This window comes from Rattus norvegicus, chromosome 9 (assembly GCF_021556685.1).
Source record: "Rattus norvegicus strain SHRSP/BbbUtx chromosome 9, alternate assembly SHRSP_T2T, whole genome shotgun sequence".
Taxonomy (NCBI): domain Eukaryota; kingdom Metazoa; phylum Chordata; class Mammalia; order Rodentia; family Muridae; genus Rattus; species Rattus norvegicus.
In genome coordinates, this window is record NC_141542.1 from 25,299,863 (window position 1) to 25,315,216 (window position 15,354).

Consider the following 15,354-nt stretch of genomic DNA (forward strand, 5'->3'; position numbering starts at 1 on the left):
CTGCACCCCTCTGTTCTGAGCTTTTCATAGTGATGTTGTATAAGTCCAGATGGTAGTAAAGGCAGAGTTATTCCCAGAAAAGTAATAAATGATTTTCACCCTTACATCTGTGAGGTTGGGTGGCAGTATAGCACACATTCAGTTGGATAAGAAGGATAAGAAGTCAGAATCCATACATCACAATGCCAAATGGACTCCCTCCTGAACTTATGGACCCATTAAAATTGAGGTTCAACCTGAACTCAGGCCATTACACTCCCTTCCCGTCCTCCTGATTCTTATGTTTGCTAGAAGTAAAAGATCATGGTGCAGCCCCCAATATACTCATGCCTAGACTTGGCTATTCAGGAAGAATGATATTGGACAAGTGATGGCTATATAGTTACAATGTAGTAACACAAGGTCCTGGTTGACATTTGCACACTGATGTCCAATTTAATTGTCTTGTTATATTTGAGAAAGGGAGGATGTCCTACATAATATAAAAAAGGAACAGAAATTTATTATTTTATATATGCCCTGTAGTTGATCCCTATGTTCCCAAGGAAAAGGAGATTTTATTGCAAAAAAATATAGGATTATAGACCATTGATTTTGTGAAATACATGGATATGTAAATGGAAAGAATGTCAGCTGTCAAGGACTGCACAGTAAGCAAATATTTCCAGGTTTTATACACTCAGAGGTATAGAAGAAATATATTGGCCTCCAGAAAAAGGGAAAAGCTTAGGAATCGAAATGTGTGTCACATGCATTGTCTCGAGTAGTAGATTTACTTTTAAGAAAAATCTCCCTCCTCCTTGGTCCCTAGACATTTGGGTGCTAAGAAAAATCTGTTCTCCAATTCAGGGTTGTAAGCAACACTCCCCAGCAAAAGCATTGTTGACTTCTAATGAAGCAGAGAGAAATATCTAGCTTTGAAATAGAGGTTGCCAAATGGCATTCCCAGTGACACATGAGAGACTGGACGAAAGGGTCTCCACAGAAATTCATCAGTTTGGGGAGAGCTGGTTAGTAGGTAGGCCATAGAATTATCCAGTGACATCACCAGTAAGCCGTTCACTGGACAATCTATTGTATCTAAGAGATCCCCAGAATCTTCTGTGATGTCACCAGTTTTGTGGTAACACCAACTGCCTTTGGGATATTCCTTCAGTTCCCCTTGGGTTCACAAGCAGGCATGTTTCGCCAGCTGCTCAGGCTATTTCGGAAGGAAAGTGGAGATCAAGGAGAGACCACACTAAGGCAGAAGCAAGATGACCCCCTCTCTAGTGAAACAGGAAGGAGGAAATCATTCTGGGGAAGGCTTGGTGAGTCCTGGGCAGAGTTGGTGAACATCCTCAAGGAGGTAGTTTTGAGATGTGCCTTCTAAGACTAGGCCTTACAAGCAGGAGCCTTGGGATTTCTCAAAGGCAAACCAAGAGTCAGGAGTTTCTATTCTTTATTTTGAGAGAAAGCCATAAAGTGGTAAGCCTTCAGTGTCTTTTCTTGAAGCTTTTTAACTGTGAGTGTCAATGAATGGCAGGAGGAGGCACTATGAGATTAAAAATGTGATCATCCATGGTTGGGAGTTGAAACACTTCATCCTCTAGATTACTGTAGTTTACATAAGTGTCTGATGGTGAGAACAAGGAAGGATGCACCCCTAGTCATGAATTCAGTTCTCAGACACTTTGGGCTGCAACACACATGATTAGAGCTTGATGGTGCTAAGCATTATGAACTCCAGGATTGACTGCACCACATCTGATATGAGATAAAATTGTCCCAGATGTTTATGTCTCAGTCAGGTTATACTGTTCAGGGTGAGGGGTCCTGTAATAGTGAGTGTGGCACGTGTATGGCATTAGAGGTTGGGAAGAGGGACATAGCTTAAGAATCCACCTTTAAGAAAGCTTTTCTGCTCTTTCCGGGATTCACCCAGACTCTACCATTTCCCCTTCCTCAACCTCCTTTTGGGATTCACAATGATCTTTTCTGCCCATGGGCCATCAAATATGCAAATTCACTTGGCTTTATCTATCTACAGGTTTTGGTAGGAAGGCATCATCCCAAAATGTCATCAGTAAGCATAAGGAGTGTCTAAAGGAACTGGAGGAACTCAAATTTGAAATCCAGAAGTGTCAATTTGAGAGGGATGAACTTTACCAAATCCTGGACCTTTATATCTATGATGAGTGGGACCACAGGTAGTCATTATGCCCAGTAACCTGTTCACTGTCTTGTGCTCTCTCTCTGCTAACCCAAGATTTCCTCATAGCACCAGAGAGTTTCACCTCTCATCCTGGAATTTAAGGAGCCTTGGCATGTATTAGCTTGTGAGATAAACTAGGTGTTGTGTTTAGGGTCAAATTTTTGTACCTGACCCTGAGCTCCTTGGATTAGCGTTGGTTCTGTCAATAGCTGGAAGGATCTGGTCACACTTGCTGCAACTGTGTGTGTGAATGAAATGCCTGCACGTCATCAATCTTTCCTCTGAATTTGTTCATTATATGCTGATTCTATGGCACCTCCATGGATGTAGATGGGATTCTAAATGTGTTTGGATATGGGTTGGTATGTATATATGTGGATGTATTTGTTGGTGGTTTACTATGGATCTGGATGTCTGGGACCTTTGATTGGGTCTGAGGATTTGTTTGATCAACAGTTTGCAGGTCATGATAGTGATGAGTACGTGTAGGCCCACACTGATCAACAGAGCACTTTGCTCCTTCTGTATACCTTGGTGGCACCCAGGACTCTCCTGAGGGGAGGAGGTTCTATAGATCCTCTTCCCTGTCAAACTTAGTTATGCCCTCTGGGAATTCATGTAACAATAGAAACCAAGGATTGAGTATACCTGCTTTCAAAACAAGAGAAATGTCATCACAGCTTTCTCTTGGGCCCAAAGCTGTGGCACAGACTGGAGGAATCTTCTTCCTGAACTAGTCAATTCCATCATGCTCACCTGGACAGCTCTTGAAGGTCAGGTCCCTCCAATTGGTACCGTGACGCTGTTGTCCTGTGCCCAGGATAATAAACTTAAACAGTACAAATACTTTGAAGGAACAAGTATGTGGTACATACTGAGTTTAAGTAATCGAAAGAACAGTCTGATTTCACCTAATTTGTTTCACCTGCTTTGATCTTTAGTTTTTTATTTTTTTAACTATCCAGGGATGATTTATTGTGACCTAGAAATGGTCACTGTGGTCTTGACCGTTGTTATTCCCAAACAGGCAGCTCTCAGGCTCTGCCCCCTCCTATATAGTGAGTCTTTACAGAACCATATCTCTCAGGATTCCAAGGAGTCTTTATTTCAAAACAAATGTTTGCTTATTTACATAGAAAAATTTTCTGTGGATTGAGTCTCACTGTTGAGTTTTGGTCTGGTTTTTGAGTTTGCCACTTTCTTCCCTTCCACCATTCCTTGAATTTGAACTTTTTAATTATATATTTTTTATTTACATTTCACCTAATTCTGAAATCGTGAGTTCAAAACGTTATTTGTTCCTTTGGCCATGACCTAACCCAGGCTGGATGTCGAATTGCCAGTACTTCAATCTGAACATGAGATGAGAATGATGGCTATGCAAATGATGACCAACTCAATAAGTGATGCCATGGAGAGGTACAAGGAGCTCATACAAGTGAACAGTTCCTACCGGTGAGTCGCTGACAGAGATGAGAACCCAGCACTAGGCAGGGAATGCTTCTGTCCTGTATGACTTTGAACAAAAGTCAGGGCTCTGGTTCCATGGTGTCTGACTCTTAACAAGATGCTTGCCTCCTGGCAAGGGTCTCGGATTTGTAGCTGTGGGACTCAGTTGTCCTACATGTAAAGGGTGTAGAAGACCCTCCAATTGTTATTTTCCCCATTAAGGATCCTCTAGATAGAAAAGGTTTGCACCATGATGGGAATATTAATCAACTCTGAACCTCTAGGACTCTGACAGGATGTCTATGGTCCATGAGAAACACATGGAAAGATTGTACAGCTATTGGGTCTTCTATCCTCCCTCAGAGGGCATTTGACCTTTACTTGCAGATGATTTCAGCATACTATGGACATATGAGCTCCATTATGGACCATTTCTTCTTCCTTGATTTATATAAACCGTCTTAGTGTCAGGATTATCAGAAGTACTTTGCTTCATGTGGAATGTGGATTCTGGATTTGACCTCCTCTAATTGGTGCTAACTTGTATAGTGTGGCTGTATTCTGGGGATGTCTGGGGATGAGGACCCTTGAAGGGATGATTGGACTTGCAGGAGTGACAGGCAAATAGAAGCTGGCTGGGATTTACCATTTTTTGTTTGTGGTTCAGCATCAGGCACTCCCAGCTCCTGCGTGAACAAGCTCAATTGAAGAACAATATACAGATTTTGCTGAATGAGAAGAGAGAACTGCTGGTGGAGCAGACTGAACGGTCAGCATCCCATGTGGAGGCAAAGAGGCTCTGTGAAGAGGCCAGAATGAACATCTGTGACCCCAGTGCCACGCAACAGCAGGTAGGGTTAGTCCTCAGGGTCAGGCTGTCCTCATGTCTTACCATAAACATAGACAAACCAATGTTACTGTCTATTGACTGATCCATGTCCTGACCTAGGTCTCATCCAAGTGTTCATTTATGTGATGGTTTACCAGGCTTTCTGTGGAGATAGCCCCTCTTCAAGAAACTGCATGTTTGGAAATCAAATGCTCCTGCTCTTTGAGCATCTGCAGTTTATTAAGGGAGTTAAGTTGATCACACAGCACAGCACTACATGCCATTATGTGTGGAGGGTGCTATGTGGGAGCCCCTCTTTAGACTAGATCACGGCTTTGAGAGATGAAGCAAAGCCCAGAGCCCATTTTCTTTATAGGGTCGTGTGAGATTCCAGGAACAAGTAGTTTAGAAGGAGGAGAGCCTGGTGGAAATGCCAAAGAAATGGTTCTCATTGTCATCTTTTGGTGGATTTGTTCTTTCTCCCCCATTTTCCCTGTATATCAAGACCATCTCTTCATGCTTCCTAAATCATGGGTACCTGACAGAGAATGAGTAGCAGCATGTCAGTCCTGATTTGTTCGAGTGTTGCTGGAGAGTTCATATCTTGACCTTACACTCTGTAGATGCTTGGAAAAGCAGGGATATGGAAAGGGGTTCTCTAAAACCTGACAATTGGCATGAGATATTTGAGACTTCAAGAACAGAGTTATCTACCCCCATTCTCATCCAGAAGAGTGCTATCTAGGCCTTTTTATTCCTCTCGGGAAAAATGGCTGAGTAGTGATTCTCTCTTGAAATACCTGCTTTGAATTGTCTATATTATGTTGTTCCTCCAGAATGATGGGATCTTCATTGTTTTCTGCCGACTTGCGATTTCGGGGTGTGTGTGTGTGTGTGTGTGTGTGTGTGTGTGTGTGTGTGTGTGTGTGTGTGTTTGTGTGTGTGTCTGTTTGTGCTTGTTTGTGTGTGTCTGTATGTGTGTGTGATAGAGTATGTGTGTGTTTGTGTGTGTGTGTGTTTGTGTGTGTGTGTGTTAGTGGGTGTATGTGTGTGTGAGTGTGTGTCTGTGAGTTTGTGTTAGTGAGTGTGTGTATATGTGACTCTGTGTGTGTGAGTGAGTGTGTGTGTGTGTGTCTGTGTGTGTGTGTGTCTGTGTGTGTTTGTGTCTGTGTGTTTCCCTGTGCATAACTGCACGGGTGAGTCTCTATTGCCATGTTTCATGAGAAAAAGAATCTAACAGTTCACGTTGCATCCATGAATATCAAATATAGCACCTCAATCACTTGGAATCTCCACCTACTTCTGTACAGCAAAAGAACCCAAAACACGTGTAAACTTAGATTTTCAAGTGATTAGGGAAAAATGACTGGTCTGCATCTAAATCCTTTGGAGCACATCAAAGGAATAGAGTACATGGAGGTAAGGGGGGGGGGCTGCTTTATAAAATCCATTGATTTATGGTCCTTCTCTGTTCTTTGTGAATGGTGAAAGCCCACTGGAAGGTTGTGTCACTCACTGTGTCTTCTCCAAGGTTGCTTTCCACATTGCCTGCTACCATTTCTTTCCAGCTACCTTGGCACACTACAGCTTCCGCTGGGAGTTTGGCTTGGATTTTATTCACTGAGAATTTGAGTTGCTTGGAGTTGTATCGTCATCCAGCAAAAGTCCCATAGCTATGCTGTGGTGCAAGAACAGGGCAGGTTCAGGAGCCCCTTTAGGGCCCCTATGTTAACTGTGTATCATTCTGCAAGTGCTGTCATTCAGCCTCATTTTCTCTCAGTTAATTTCAGCCTTAATGGAGTTAGGAGAAATGATGAAATTCAGACGTGTCTGTTAGTGGACGATCAGAAAGGCCTGTGAGAAGCCATGTTCTTTAAGTGGAACAGAAGTGTTAGTTGACCCAGAGATCCCAGAGAAAAGAATAGGTGTCCAACTAGATCAACTAGAGCACATCTGGGTTGTAGTGGTCCAAGGAGGAAAATTGTATGAGAGGTTGGAGCCCTTCAATGGATTATGACTCAGTGTGAGATACTCCATGTAAGCATTTATTTATTTACTCCAAATATCTGTGACACAATCACATTATAGGTAGAAACATTGTTCATATGGATCCTGTTTATGGAGATTTCCTATGATTCTGGGGGCATAGCTTTGGGCATGAAGTCACTCAGGCTATGGTAAAGAGAGCTCCTATTAGAAGAAGGTGCACTCTATGGGGAAAGTCTGAAACAGTGAACAAGAACAGGAGTCTAGTCCACCACCAACATATGATCATGTGCTGGGAAACAGGACTGCTCTACTCAGCCTTGGGAACCTGCTAAGCCAGATTGGTAATAGGGAAAGAACCCTGATTCTATGTCGGTTTATGGGAGGACAGCACATCACTGACTGATCTGTCTATAGGCTATGACCACTATGTTCATAACCCACTCAACATTTGTTTTTATGCCTCTAGAGTATCCTGGGGAATCATTATGTTAAGCATTAAAAGGGAAAGTAAACACTGCAATGTACTATGTTTATATTGTGTAAACACAAATGGCTTGTGTGTTTGCGAGTTAGTATTAGTGTGTCTGTGTGTCTGTGTGTGTGTTTGTGTGTGCACACATGCATACATGCTTCCATTGACAGTACATTCATCTGATGACCAGGATAAGGAAGGATTAGAGGAAAGAATGCAGGACATTCTGAAGCAGAAAGAACCGATCAACCAGGAAAGTGGCTTGGGAGGAACATTGTAGAAGCATTCTGATACTTTTGAGATCAGGTAGGAACACAGACTGGCAGAAGCCAATTGGATTTCCTGTCCCTATATAACTATCCTTTTTGGATGACTGACCACTGACAAGGTTTTCACCTTCAGTCACCTAAAGAACTACCCAGAGTATTGTTCTGGTACAGTTTATGTGAATTTTGTCCATGACAGGATATGTATAATCCTCAGGATTTCTTTGTATTTTGTACTTCTTTCTTCCTGTTAACTCTCTGATGAGATCTGAGGACATTTTCTCTTCTGTCATCTCACAAATTGCATTACAATAAGCATAGTCTTACAGGGGTGCTGTTATGTATCTCCATCACACTAAACTTTACTGTTCCTTGTGTATGCTGTGAGCACATTCTCAGTGATTACAGGATCTGTGCAGTGAGCATGAATTTGAAGTGAGATGGCTTCTCTGTGTATTTGCAGATTCAGTGGTTACAAATTGAACCTACGCAGGTTCCTTCAGTGCTAACATAATCAAAACTTTCACCTCAATTCTGGGCATATTCTCCAGAAGGAATCCACATGGTATTCTAGGTTGCTCATACCATTCTTGAACTCAGATTCAGACCCAGCTACAATGTTATTATTCAATATAATAAACCTGGACCAGTGACAAAATATGACCATTTTTGTCTTAATTCCAGTACAGTGCATAGTCCACAGTTCAAATTCTAGCAGTTTGAAAACCTGAGATATAAATCCAAGCCCAGGTACTCTATGATACTTGGGGATGCAGGGACTGACCTCAGCTGACAGACAGGTTATACTGGATTGTCCAACTGAATAGAGCTGATGTAAGGGGGAGAGCTGAATTGACAACCACTCACTAAACCTTTATTCCCTTGCTCTGCTAGGTCTGAAATTCTTCAGCAGAAACTAGAACATGACACAGACCAGGACAAGATCTCCCTTGGAGAGAAGAATTACAGGAGGAGAACTAAGTGTGCACAGCAAATACACCACTATTGCGTCTCATCTGTAATGTCCATAGCAATTGTGGGCTGCATTTTCCTCCTTTAGTTTGAAATCTTTGGATTGAATAGGCCTTACTTTCACCTCAGCTCTCTCCAGCAAGTGTGCACTTTTGGAGGGACCCAAGAAGTGTTGATGCACATCAATCAAGAGCTGCTGGTCATCCAGAAAGAGTGTGCACATGTAAATTTTTACTTGTCCTAATGGGTCATCCAGAAGAGTTTCATGGAGTTCAGTTCACAACATTGGAAAGACTATGAAACAAAGTCTGTAATATCATTTTTACTCAGTATTGGTAGGCTTTTTCTTAATACCCCCACTCCAACAAAACAGACCTACTTCCACTCCTCTTGAAAAGATTATTACCATCAGTAACTGCTTGTCTACTATGTCTCCAAGGCAAGCCACAAGCTATAAGCCTATTCTGCAAAAGGAGCAGCAAAAGAATGCTTAGCGCAATTCCTCTATTTAAAGTTTGCTTGAGTTTTGATTATTTTGGTTTTTTGGTTTTCCTTCTATTCATTTGAAGATTTGTTATTTATCTGTTGTTGTTGTTTTGTTCATTTGCTTTTCTATTTTGATAAGGATATAGACTGTATATTTTGAGTACCTGCATCTGGTTACTCTCAAGTAAATTGGATGTATTCTGGTCAATAAAGGGGTAATCTCAAACTCTTCACTCTTAAGAACCTTCTTTATTGATCATTAGTGTCAACATCTGAAGTCCCACAGCTATCAGGGAGGGATGGATCTCTGCATTCTCATGGGGACTGGGCATCAAGATTACTTCCCAGTCAGACTGAGATTCAAAGGCAGTTACACATTCACTGTTCACTGTGTTTCCAACTCTGTGAATTTCAAGTTCATCATGCATACATTACCCACTGTGTATGCTTGCTGTCAAATATATAGTTACCTCTAAATTATACTCTGTGGATGAGAGTGTTGACCAAATTAATGGGATAAACATTAGTTTTTCTGTAATATCTCACAGGACATATAAACATGGTATAAGGGAGTTTAAAGCAATCGGGAATCCTGCGCCCAAATCCCGGTGCAGAGAGTGCTGAACACCCAGGAATGCAGATAATCCTGAGACCACAGGACAGAAAGCCACTTCTACCCAGCTCTTCCCACATCTCTGGCCCAATATTAATCTGCATGATGCCTCTGGAAACAGGAATAGAGGAGCAGTCAGCCGCAGGAACCTGCTTGGTTCAGCCTGGGCCCAGAACCTACCTGGGCCCCAAGCATATTTGAAGAAAACTAGAGGCATACAATTCTCTGTTTCCTGATTGTGGCTTTTTTTATTTGAAGCTCTAAACACCATTTTGTTGTTGTTGAATTTTAATTGGATATTTTTCATTTCGAATTCAAATGTTATTCCTTCCTTGTTTTCCAGAAATAAGTCCGAATACCATCCCCCTCCCCCTCTTCTATAAGGTATTCCCTTCACCAGCCATCCACTTTCCCAGCCTAGGCAGGACCAAGGGCTGCTCATTCCATTTGTTCCCAAGAAGACCATCCTCTGATACACATGCAGATGGAGCCATGGCACAGTCCCTGTATAGTGTTTGGGTAGTGGTTTAGTCTCTGGGAACTCTGCTTGACAGGCTTGGTTGTCCTTATGGGGTTGCAAGTCCCTTCAGCTCTTTCAATCTTTCTGTAATTCCTCCAACTTAGGTCCAGTTCCCAGTTTAAAGGTTTCCTGCTAGCATTCGCCACTGTATTTGACATGATCTGGCTGTGCCTCTCAGGAGACATCTATATCCAGTTCCTGTCAGCAACGCACCTCTTAGCCTCATCCACCTTATCAATTTTGAAGGCTGTATGTGTATAGGCCACTGGTGGGGGAGACTCTGAATGGCCATTCCTCCGGGCTCTGTTCTAAACTTTGCCTCTCTATCCCTTCAATAGGGATTCTTCTTCTCCTTTAAAGGAAGGAGTGAAGCATTAGCATTTTGTCCATCCTTCCTGAATTTCATTTGGTCTGTGAATATTGGGGAATTTGAGCATTTGGGCTAATATCCACTTATCAATGAGTGCATACCATGTGAGTGTTTCTGTAATTGGGTTAACTCACTCAGGATGATATGTTTTAGTTCATTCTATTTGCCTATGAATTTCATGAAGTCATTGCTTTTGATATCTCTGTAGTACTCCATTGTGTACATATACCACACTTTCTGTTTCCATTCCTCTGTTGAAGGGCATCTGGTATCTTTGCATTTTATGACTATTATTAATAAGGCTGCTATGAACATAGTGGAGGGTGTGCATTGTTGTATGTTGGAGCATCCTTTGGGTATATGTGCAAGAGAGGTATAGCTGGGTCCTCAGCTAGTGCAATGTCTAATTTTCTGAGGATCCTCCAGACTGATATCCAGAATGGTTGTACCAGTCTGCAATCTCACCAACAATGGAGGAGTCTTCCTCTTTCTCACATCCCTGCAAGTATCTTCTGTCACATGAGTGTTTTATCTTAGTCATTCAGACTGGTGTGAGGTGGAATATCGGGGCTTTTTGATTTCCATTTCCCTTATAACTAAAGATGTTGAACATTTCTTTAGGTGTGTCTCAGCCATTCGGCATTCCAGAGCTGTGAAGTCTTTGTTTAGCTATGAACCGCAATTTTTAATAGGGTTATTAGTCTCCCTACAGTCCAACTTCATGAGTTCTTTCTATATTTTGGATATTAACCCTCGATCAGTTGTAGGATTGGTAAATGTCTTTTCACAATCTGTTGGTTTGTTTTTTGTCCTAACCACAGTGTCCTTTACCTTACAGAAGCTTTGTACTTTTATGAGGTCCCATTTGTCTACTCTTGATCGTAGAGCATAAGCCATTCATGTTTTGCTCAGGAAATTTTTTCCAGTGTCCTTGTGTTCAAGATTCGTCCCCACTTTTGCTTCTATTAGTTTGAGTGTATCTGGTTTGATGTAGAGGTCCTTGATCCACTTGGACTTAAGCTTTGTCCAGGGCAATAAGAAGGGGATGATTTGGACTCTTCCATATGCTGACCTCCTGTTGAACCAGCACCATTTGCTGAAAATGCTATGTTTTTTCTACTGGATGCTTTTGTCTCCTTTGTCGAAAACCAAGTGACCATAGTGTGTGGGTTCATTTCTGGGTCTGCAATTCTATTCCACTGGTCTATCTTCCTGTCTCTGTACCAACACCATACAGTTTTTATCACTAATGCCCTGTAAACTGCTTGAGTTCAGGGATGGTGATTCCCAGGGAAGTCCTTTTAATGTTGAGGATAGTTTTAGCTATCCTGAGTTACTTGTTATTCGAAATGAATTTGCAAATTATTTCTTCTAACCCTATGAACAATTGATTTGGTATTTTGATGGGGGTTGCTTTCAATCTGTTGGTCACTTTTGAAAAAATGGCCATTTTTACTATCTTCATCCTGTCAAGCCATGAGCATGGGAGATCTTTCCATCTTCTGAGACCTTCAATTTCTTTCTTCAGACACTGGAAGTTCTTGTCACACAGATCTTTCACTTGCTTCATAAAAGTCACACTGAGGTATTTTTATATAATTTGAGAATATTATGAAAGATGTCATTTCCCAAATTTCTTTCTCAGTTTGTCTATCTTTTGGGTAGAGGAAGTCTACTGATTTGTTTGAGTTAATTTTATACCCAGCCACTTTGCTGAAGTCGTTTATCAGGGTTAGGAGTTCTCTGTTGTAACTTTTGGAGTGTCTCATGTATACTATCCTATCCTCTGCAATAGTGATATTTTGACTTCTTCCTTTCCAATCTGTATCCCTTTGACCTCCTCTTGTCATCTGATTGCTCTGGCTAATGCTGGGGACAACATACAATGACAGGGACTGCCAGCAGAGGGCCGAGATGGAGACATCTCAGAAGCCTGCAGCAGGTTCAGAGCTAAACAAAGACTTCACAGCTGAGGAATGCCGAATGTCTGAGAAACACCTAAAGAAATGTTCAACATCTTTAGTCATAAGGGAAATGCAAATCAAAACAACCCTGAGATTTCACCTCACACCAGTCAGAATGGCTAAGATCAAAAACTCAGGTGACAGCAGATGCTGGCGAGGATGCAGAGAAAGAGGAACACTCCTCCATTGTTGGTGGGATTGCAGACTGGTAAAACCATTCTGGAAATCAGTCTGGAGGTTCCTCAGAAAATTGGACATGGAACTGCCTGAACTGTACCTATACCTCTCTTGGGCATATACCCACAAGATGCCCCAACATACAAAAAAGACACGCGCTCCACTATGTTCATCGCAGCCTTATTTATAATAGCCAGAAGCTGGAAAGAACCCAGATGCCCTTCAACAGAGGAATGGATACAGAAAATGTGGTACATCTACATAATGGAATATTACTCAGCTATCAAAAACAATGACTTTATGAAATTCGTAGACAAATGGAGGGAACTGGAAAATATCATCCTGAGTGAGGTAACCCAATCACAGAAAAACACACATGGTATGCACTCATTGATAAGTGGCTATTAGGCCAAATGCTTGAATTACCCTAGATGCCTAGAACAAATGAAACTGAAGACAGATGATCAAAATGTGAATGCTTCACTCCTTCTTTAAAAGGGGAACAAGAATACCCTTGGCAGGGAAGAGAGAGGCAAAGATTAAAACAGACACAGAAGGAACAGCCATTCAGAGCCTGCCCCACATGTGGCCCATACATATACAGCCATCCAATTAGACAAGATGGATGAAGCAAAGAAGTGCAGGTCGACAGGAGCCGGATGTAGATCGCTCCTGAGAGACACAGCCAGAATACAGCAAATACAGAGGCGAATGCCAGCAGCAAACCACTGGACTGAGAATAGGACCCCCATTGAAGGAATCAGGGAAAGAACTGGAAGAGCTTGAAGGGACTCGAGACCCCATATGTACAACAATGCCAAGCAACCAGAGATTCCAGGGACTAAGCCACTACCTAAAGACTATACATGGACTGACCCTGGACTCTGACCTCATAGGTAGCAATGAATACCCTAGCAAGAGCACCAGTGGAAGGGGAAGCCCTTGGTCCTGCTAAGACTGAACCCCCAGTGAACTAGACTATGGGGGGAGGGCGGCAATGGGGTGAGGGTTGGGAGGGGGACACCCATAAGGAAGGGGAGGGGGGAGGGGGATGTTTGCCCGGAAACCGGGAAAGGGAATAACACTCGAAATGTATATAAGATATACTCAAGTTAATGAAAAAAAAAAGAAATGGTAGTATTGCTTATATTGAATTCTGAGTTTCAAAATTATGGTTCATTTTTCTTTATTCCTTAATTAAGCTTTTTATTAAGTTTTTGATTCACCATTACACCCTTAGATGCACAGTGCTAGGATCGTAGTAGGTGCTCAATAAATCTCTGACCATCGGGGAGGAGGAATGGTAAGAAAGTATGTATTTTCTGTAAGTTCTGTCAGTTTTGGGAACAGGTGGTTTTAGGCTTACCAGTCATAGCTTGGTATCTTGTCTCACACAAGACTACATGACAGAATCCCCTTTCTGGCCATTATGTCCAACTTATTTTTCTCTTAATCATTCTTGAAAATCATGGAAGTAATGTGGAAAATTGATAGTACCTGCAGAATAGCAAAAAAGGGAAGTCTAGATAGGTAAGCACTTATGTTTGTCCATGAGCTGACGTCTTAAAACATCTAGATTTTAGGAATTTGGTGTTGTGTTTTCCAAAGATACATCTTACAACATACAGATAATATCATAATAGAATAAAGGAATCTTTTGATTTAGCACCAAATTCCATAAAGCAATGACTACTGAACAGCTATCTTGGCCATATGAATTACAGAAATTATATTTCACTTTTTTGAAGAAATAACGAAAGTACTTAAGGTTGAAAAAAGCCCATTGTAAAAGGTCCCTGTGGTGTTTCTCTTTGGTTTCTTGTGCTGTTTCTAGAAAATGACTTTAAGAAGTCAGTGCAGCCAGGTTGTCAGTGTGGTCAGGCAGTCACGAGCAGATGGTTAAGCGATGTGCTAGGGCCCCATAGGCCAGTGAGCCCAGCTGAAGAGGACAGGCTAGGCAGTGAGTCTGACTGAAGAGCAGAGGCTAGGCAGTGAGCCTGACTGAAGAACAGAGGCTAGCCAGTGAGCCTGACTGAAAAGCAGAGGCTAGCCAGTGAGCCTGACTGCAGAGCAGAGGCTAGACAGTGAACCTGACTGAAGAGCACAGGCTAGCCAGTGAGCCAGGCTGAAGGCTGAAGAGCAGTGATTTTAACCTTTATTTCTAAATTCTTCTGTTTTCCTAAAATTTCTACAAAAGTTTGCCTCCATAAAGTTTGGCTTTAAAGGTTCTCCTTGCTCTCTACTTATCTCCTTTCCTCTTGCTCTTATCACACAATAATTTCCTTACTCTCAATGCCTTACTCTCAACGCTATGCTTTTACTTCTAAGTTCTTCTTCAGTTTTGTTCTCTTCAGTTCAGTTCTGTCTAAAAAGCTTTCTCTCTCTTTGTCCTCAGCATTTGTATATCTTTCTGAACACAGCATCACAGGGTGAAAAGTTCACCACAAGTTTGCACAGGAATTCAAATCATAAGTTGGATGATCAGTTTACGACAGAGAATGTTTACATGCATATCCGTGAAGAGTAATCATCAGGATGAACCGTCACCATCTGTCACTGGCTCTGCACGTTCATGGAGAGTAAAAGCTGTAATTTTTATGAGAAAAGAATAAGTGAAATTACCAATAGGCAAATCCAGTCAATTATTTATGTTCAGTCCTTTCACCTATAGTAAATCATTAGTTCTCTTTTTATGAACCTTGGTTAATTGGTTTATACCCTCTTAGGATGGGCTCTAATTTGTAGATGCCTGCTTGGTATTGCAGAAGCAATTCACTCACGACATTTTAAGAATGGCAGGGTTCTCAATGCAATTTTGATTACCAGAAAGAACATAATAGCAGTCCTATTATAAAAGCTTAAAATTACTAATCTAATTTTAGGAATTCTTATACAATCATCATTAGGAATTAAGAAATCATCTATTTGTCTACACATCATCACTCCAAAACAGTACATCTTCTTTGCTCTGTGGTGATCTGCTCAAAAGACTGGGGTAAAGAGCATGACAAATACAGAGGCAGATGCTTGAGGCCAACCATTCAGCTGAGAGC

The 15,354-nt window shown here is 41.7% G+C and overlaps 1 protein-coding gene across 1 annotated transcript; it reads left to right on the forward strand.

Moving 5' to 3' along the window:
• The first annotated feature begins 1,127 nt into the window (after positions 1-1,127).
• Positions 1,128-8,883, forward strand: LOC148003590 (uncharacterized). Its single transcript, XM_087568893.1, has 5 exons — positions 1,128-1,310; positions 2,030-2,189; positions 3,518-3,649; positions 4,311-4,494; positions 8,094-8,883. The coding sequence occupies exons 1-5, from the start codon at positions 1,181-1,183 to the stop codon at positions 8,097-8,099; spliced, it is 612 nt and encodes a 203-aa protein (XP_087425019.1). The 5' UTR covers positions 1,128-1,180; the 3' UTR covers positions 8,100-8,883.
• Positions 8,884-15,354: the final 6,471 nt, after the last annotated feature.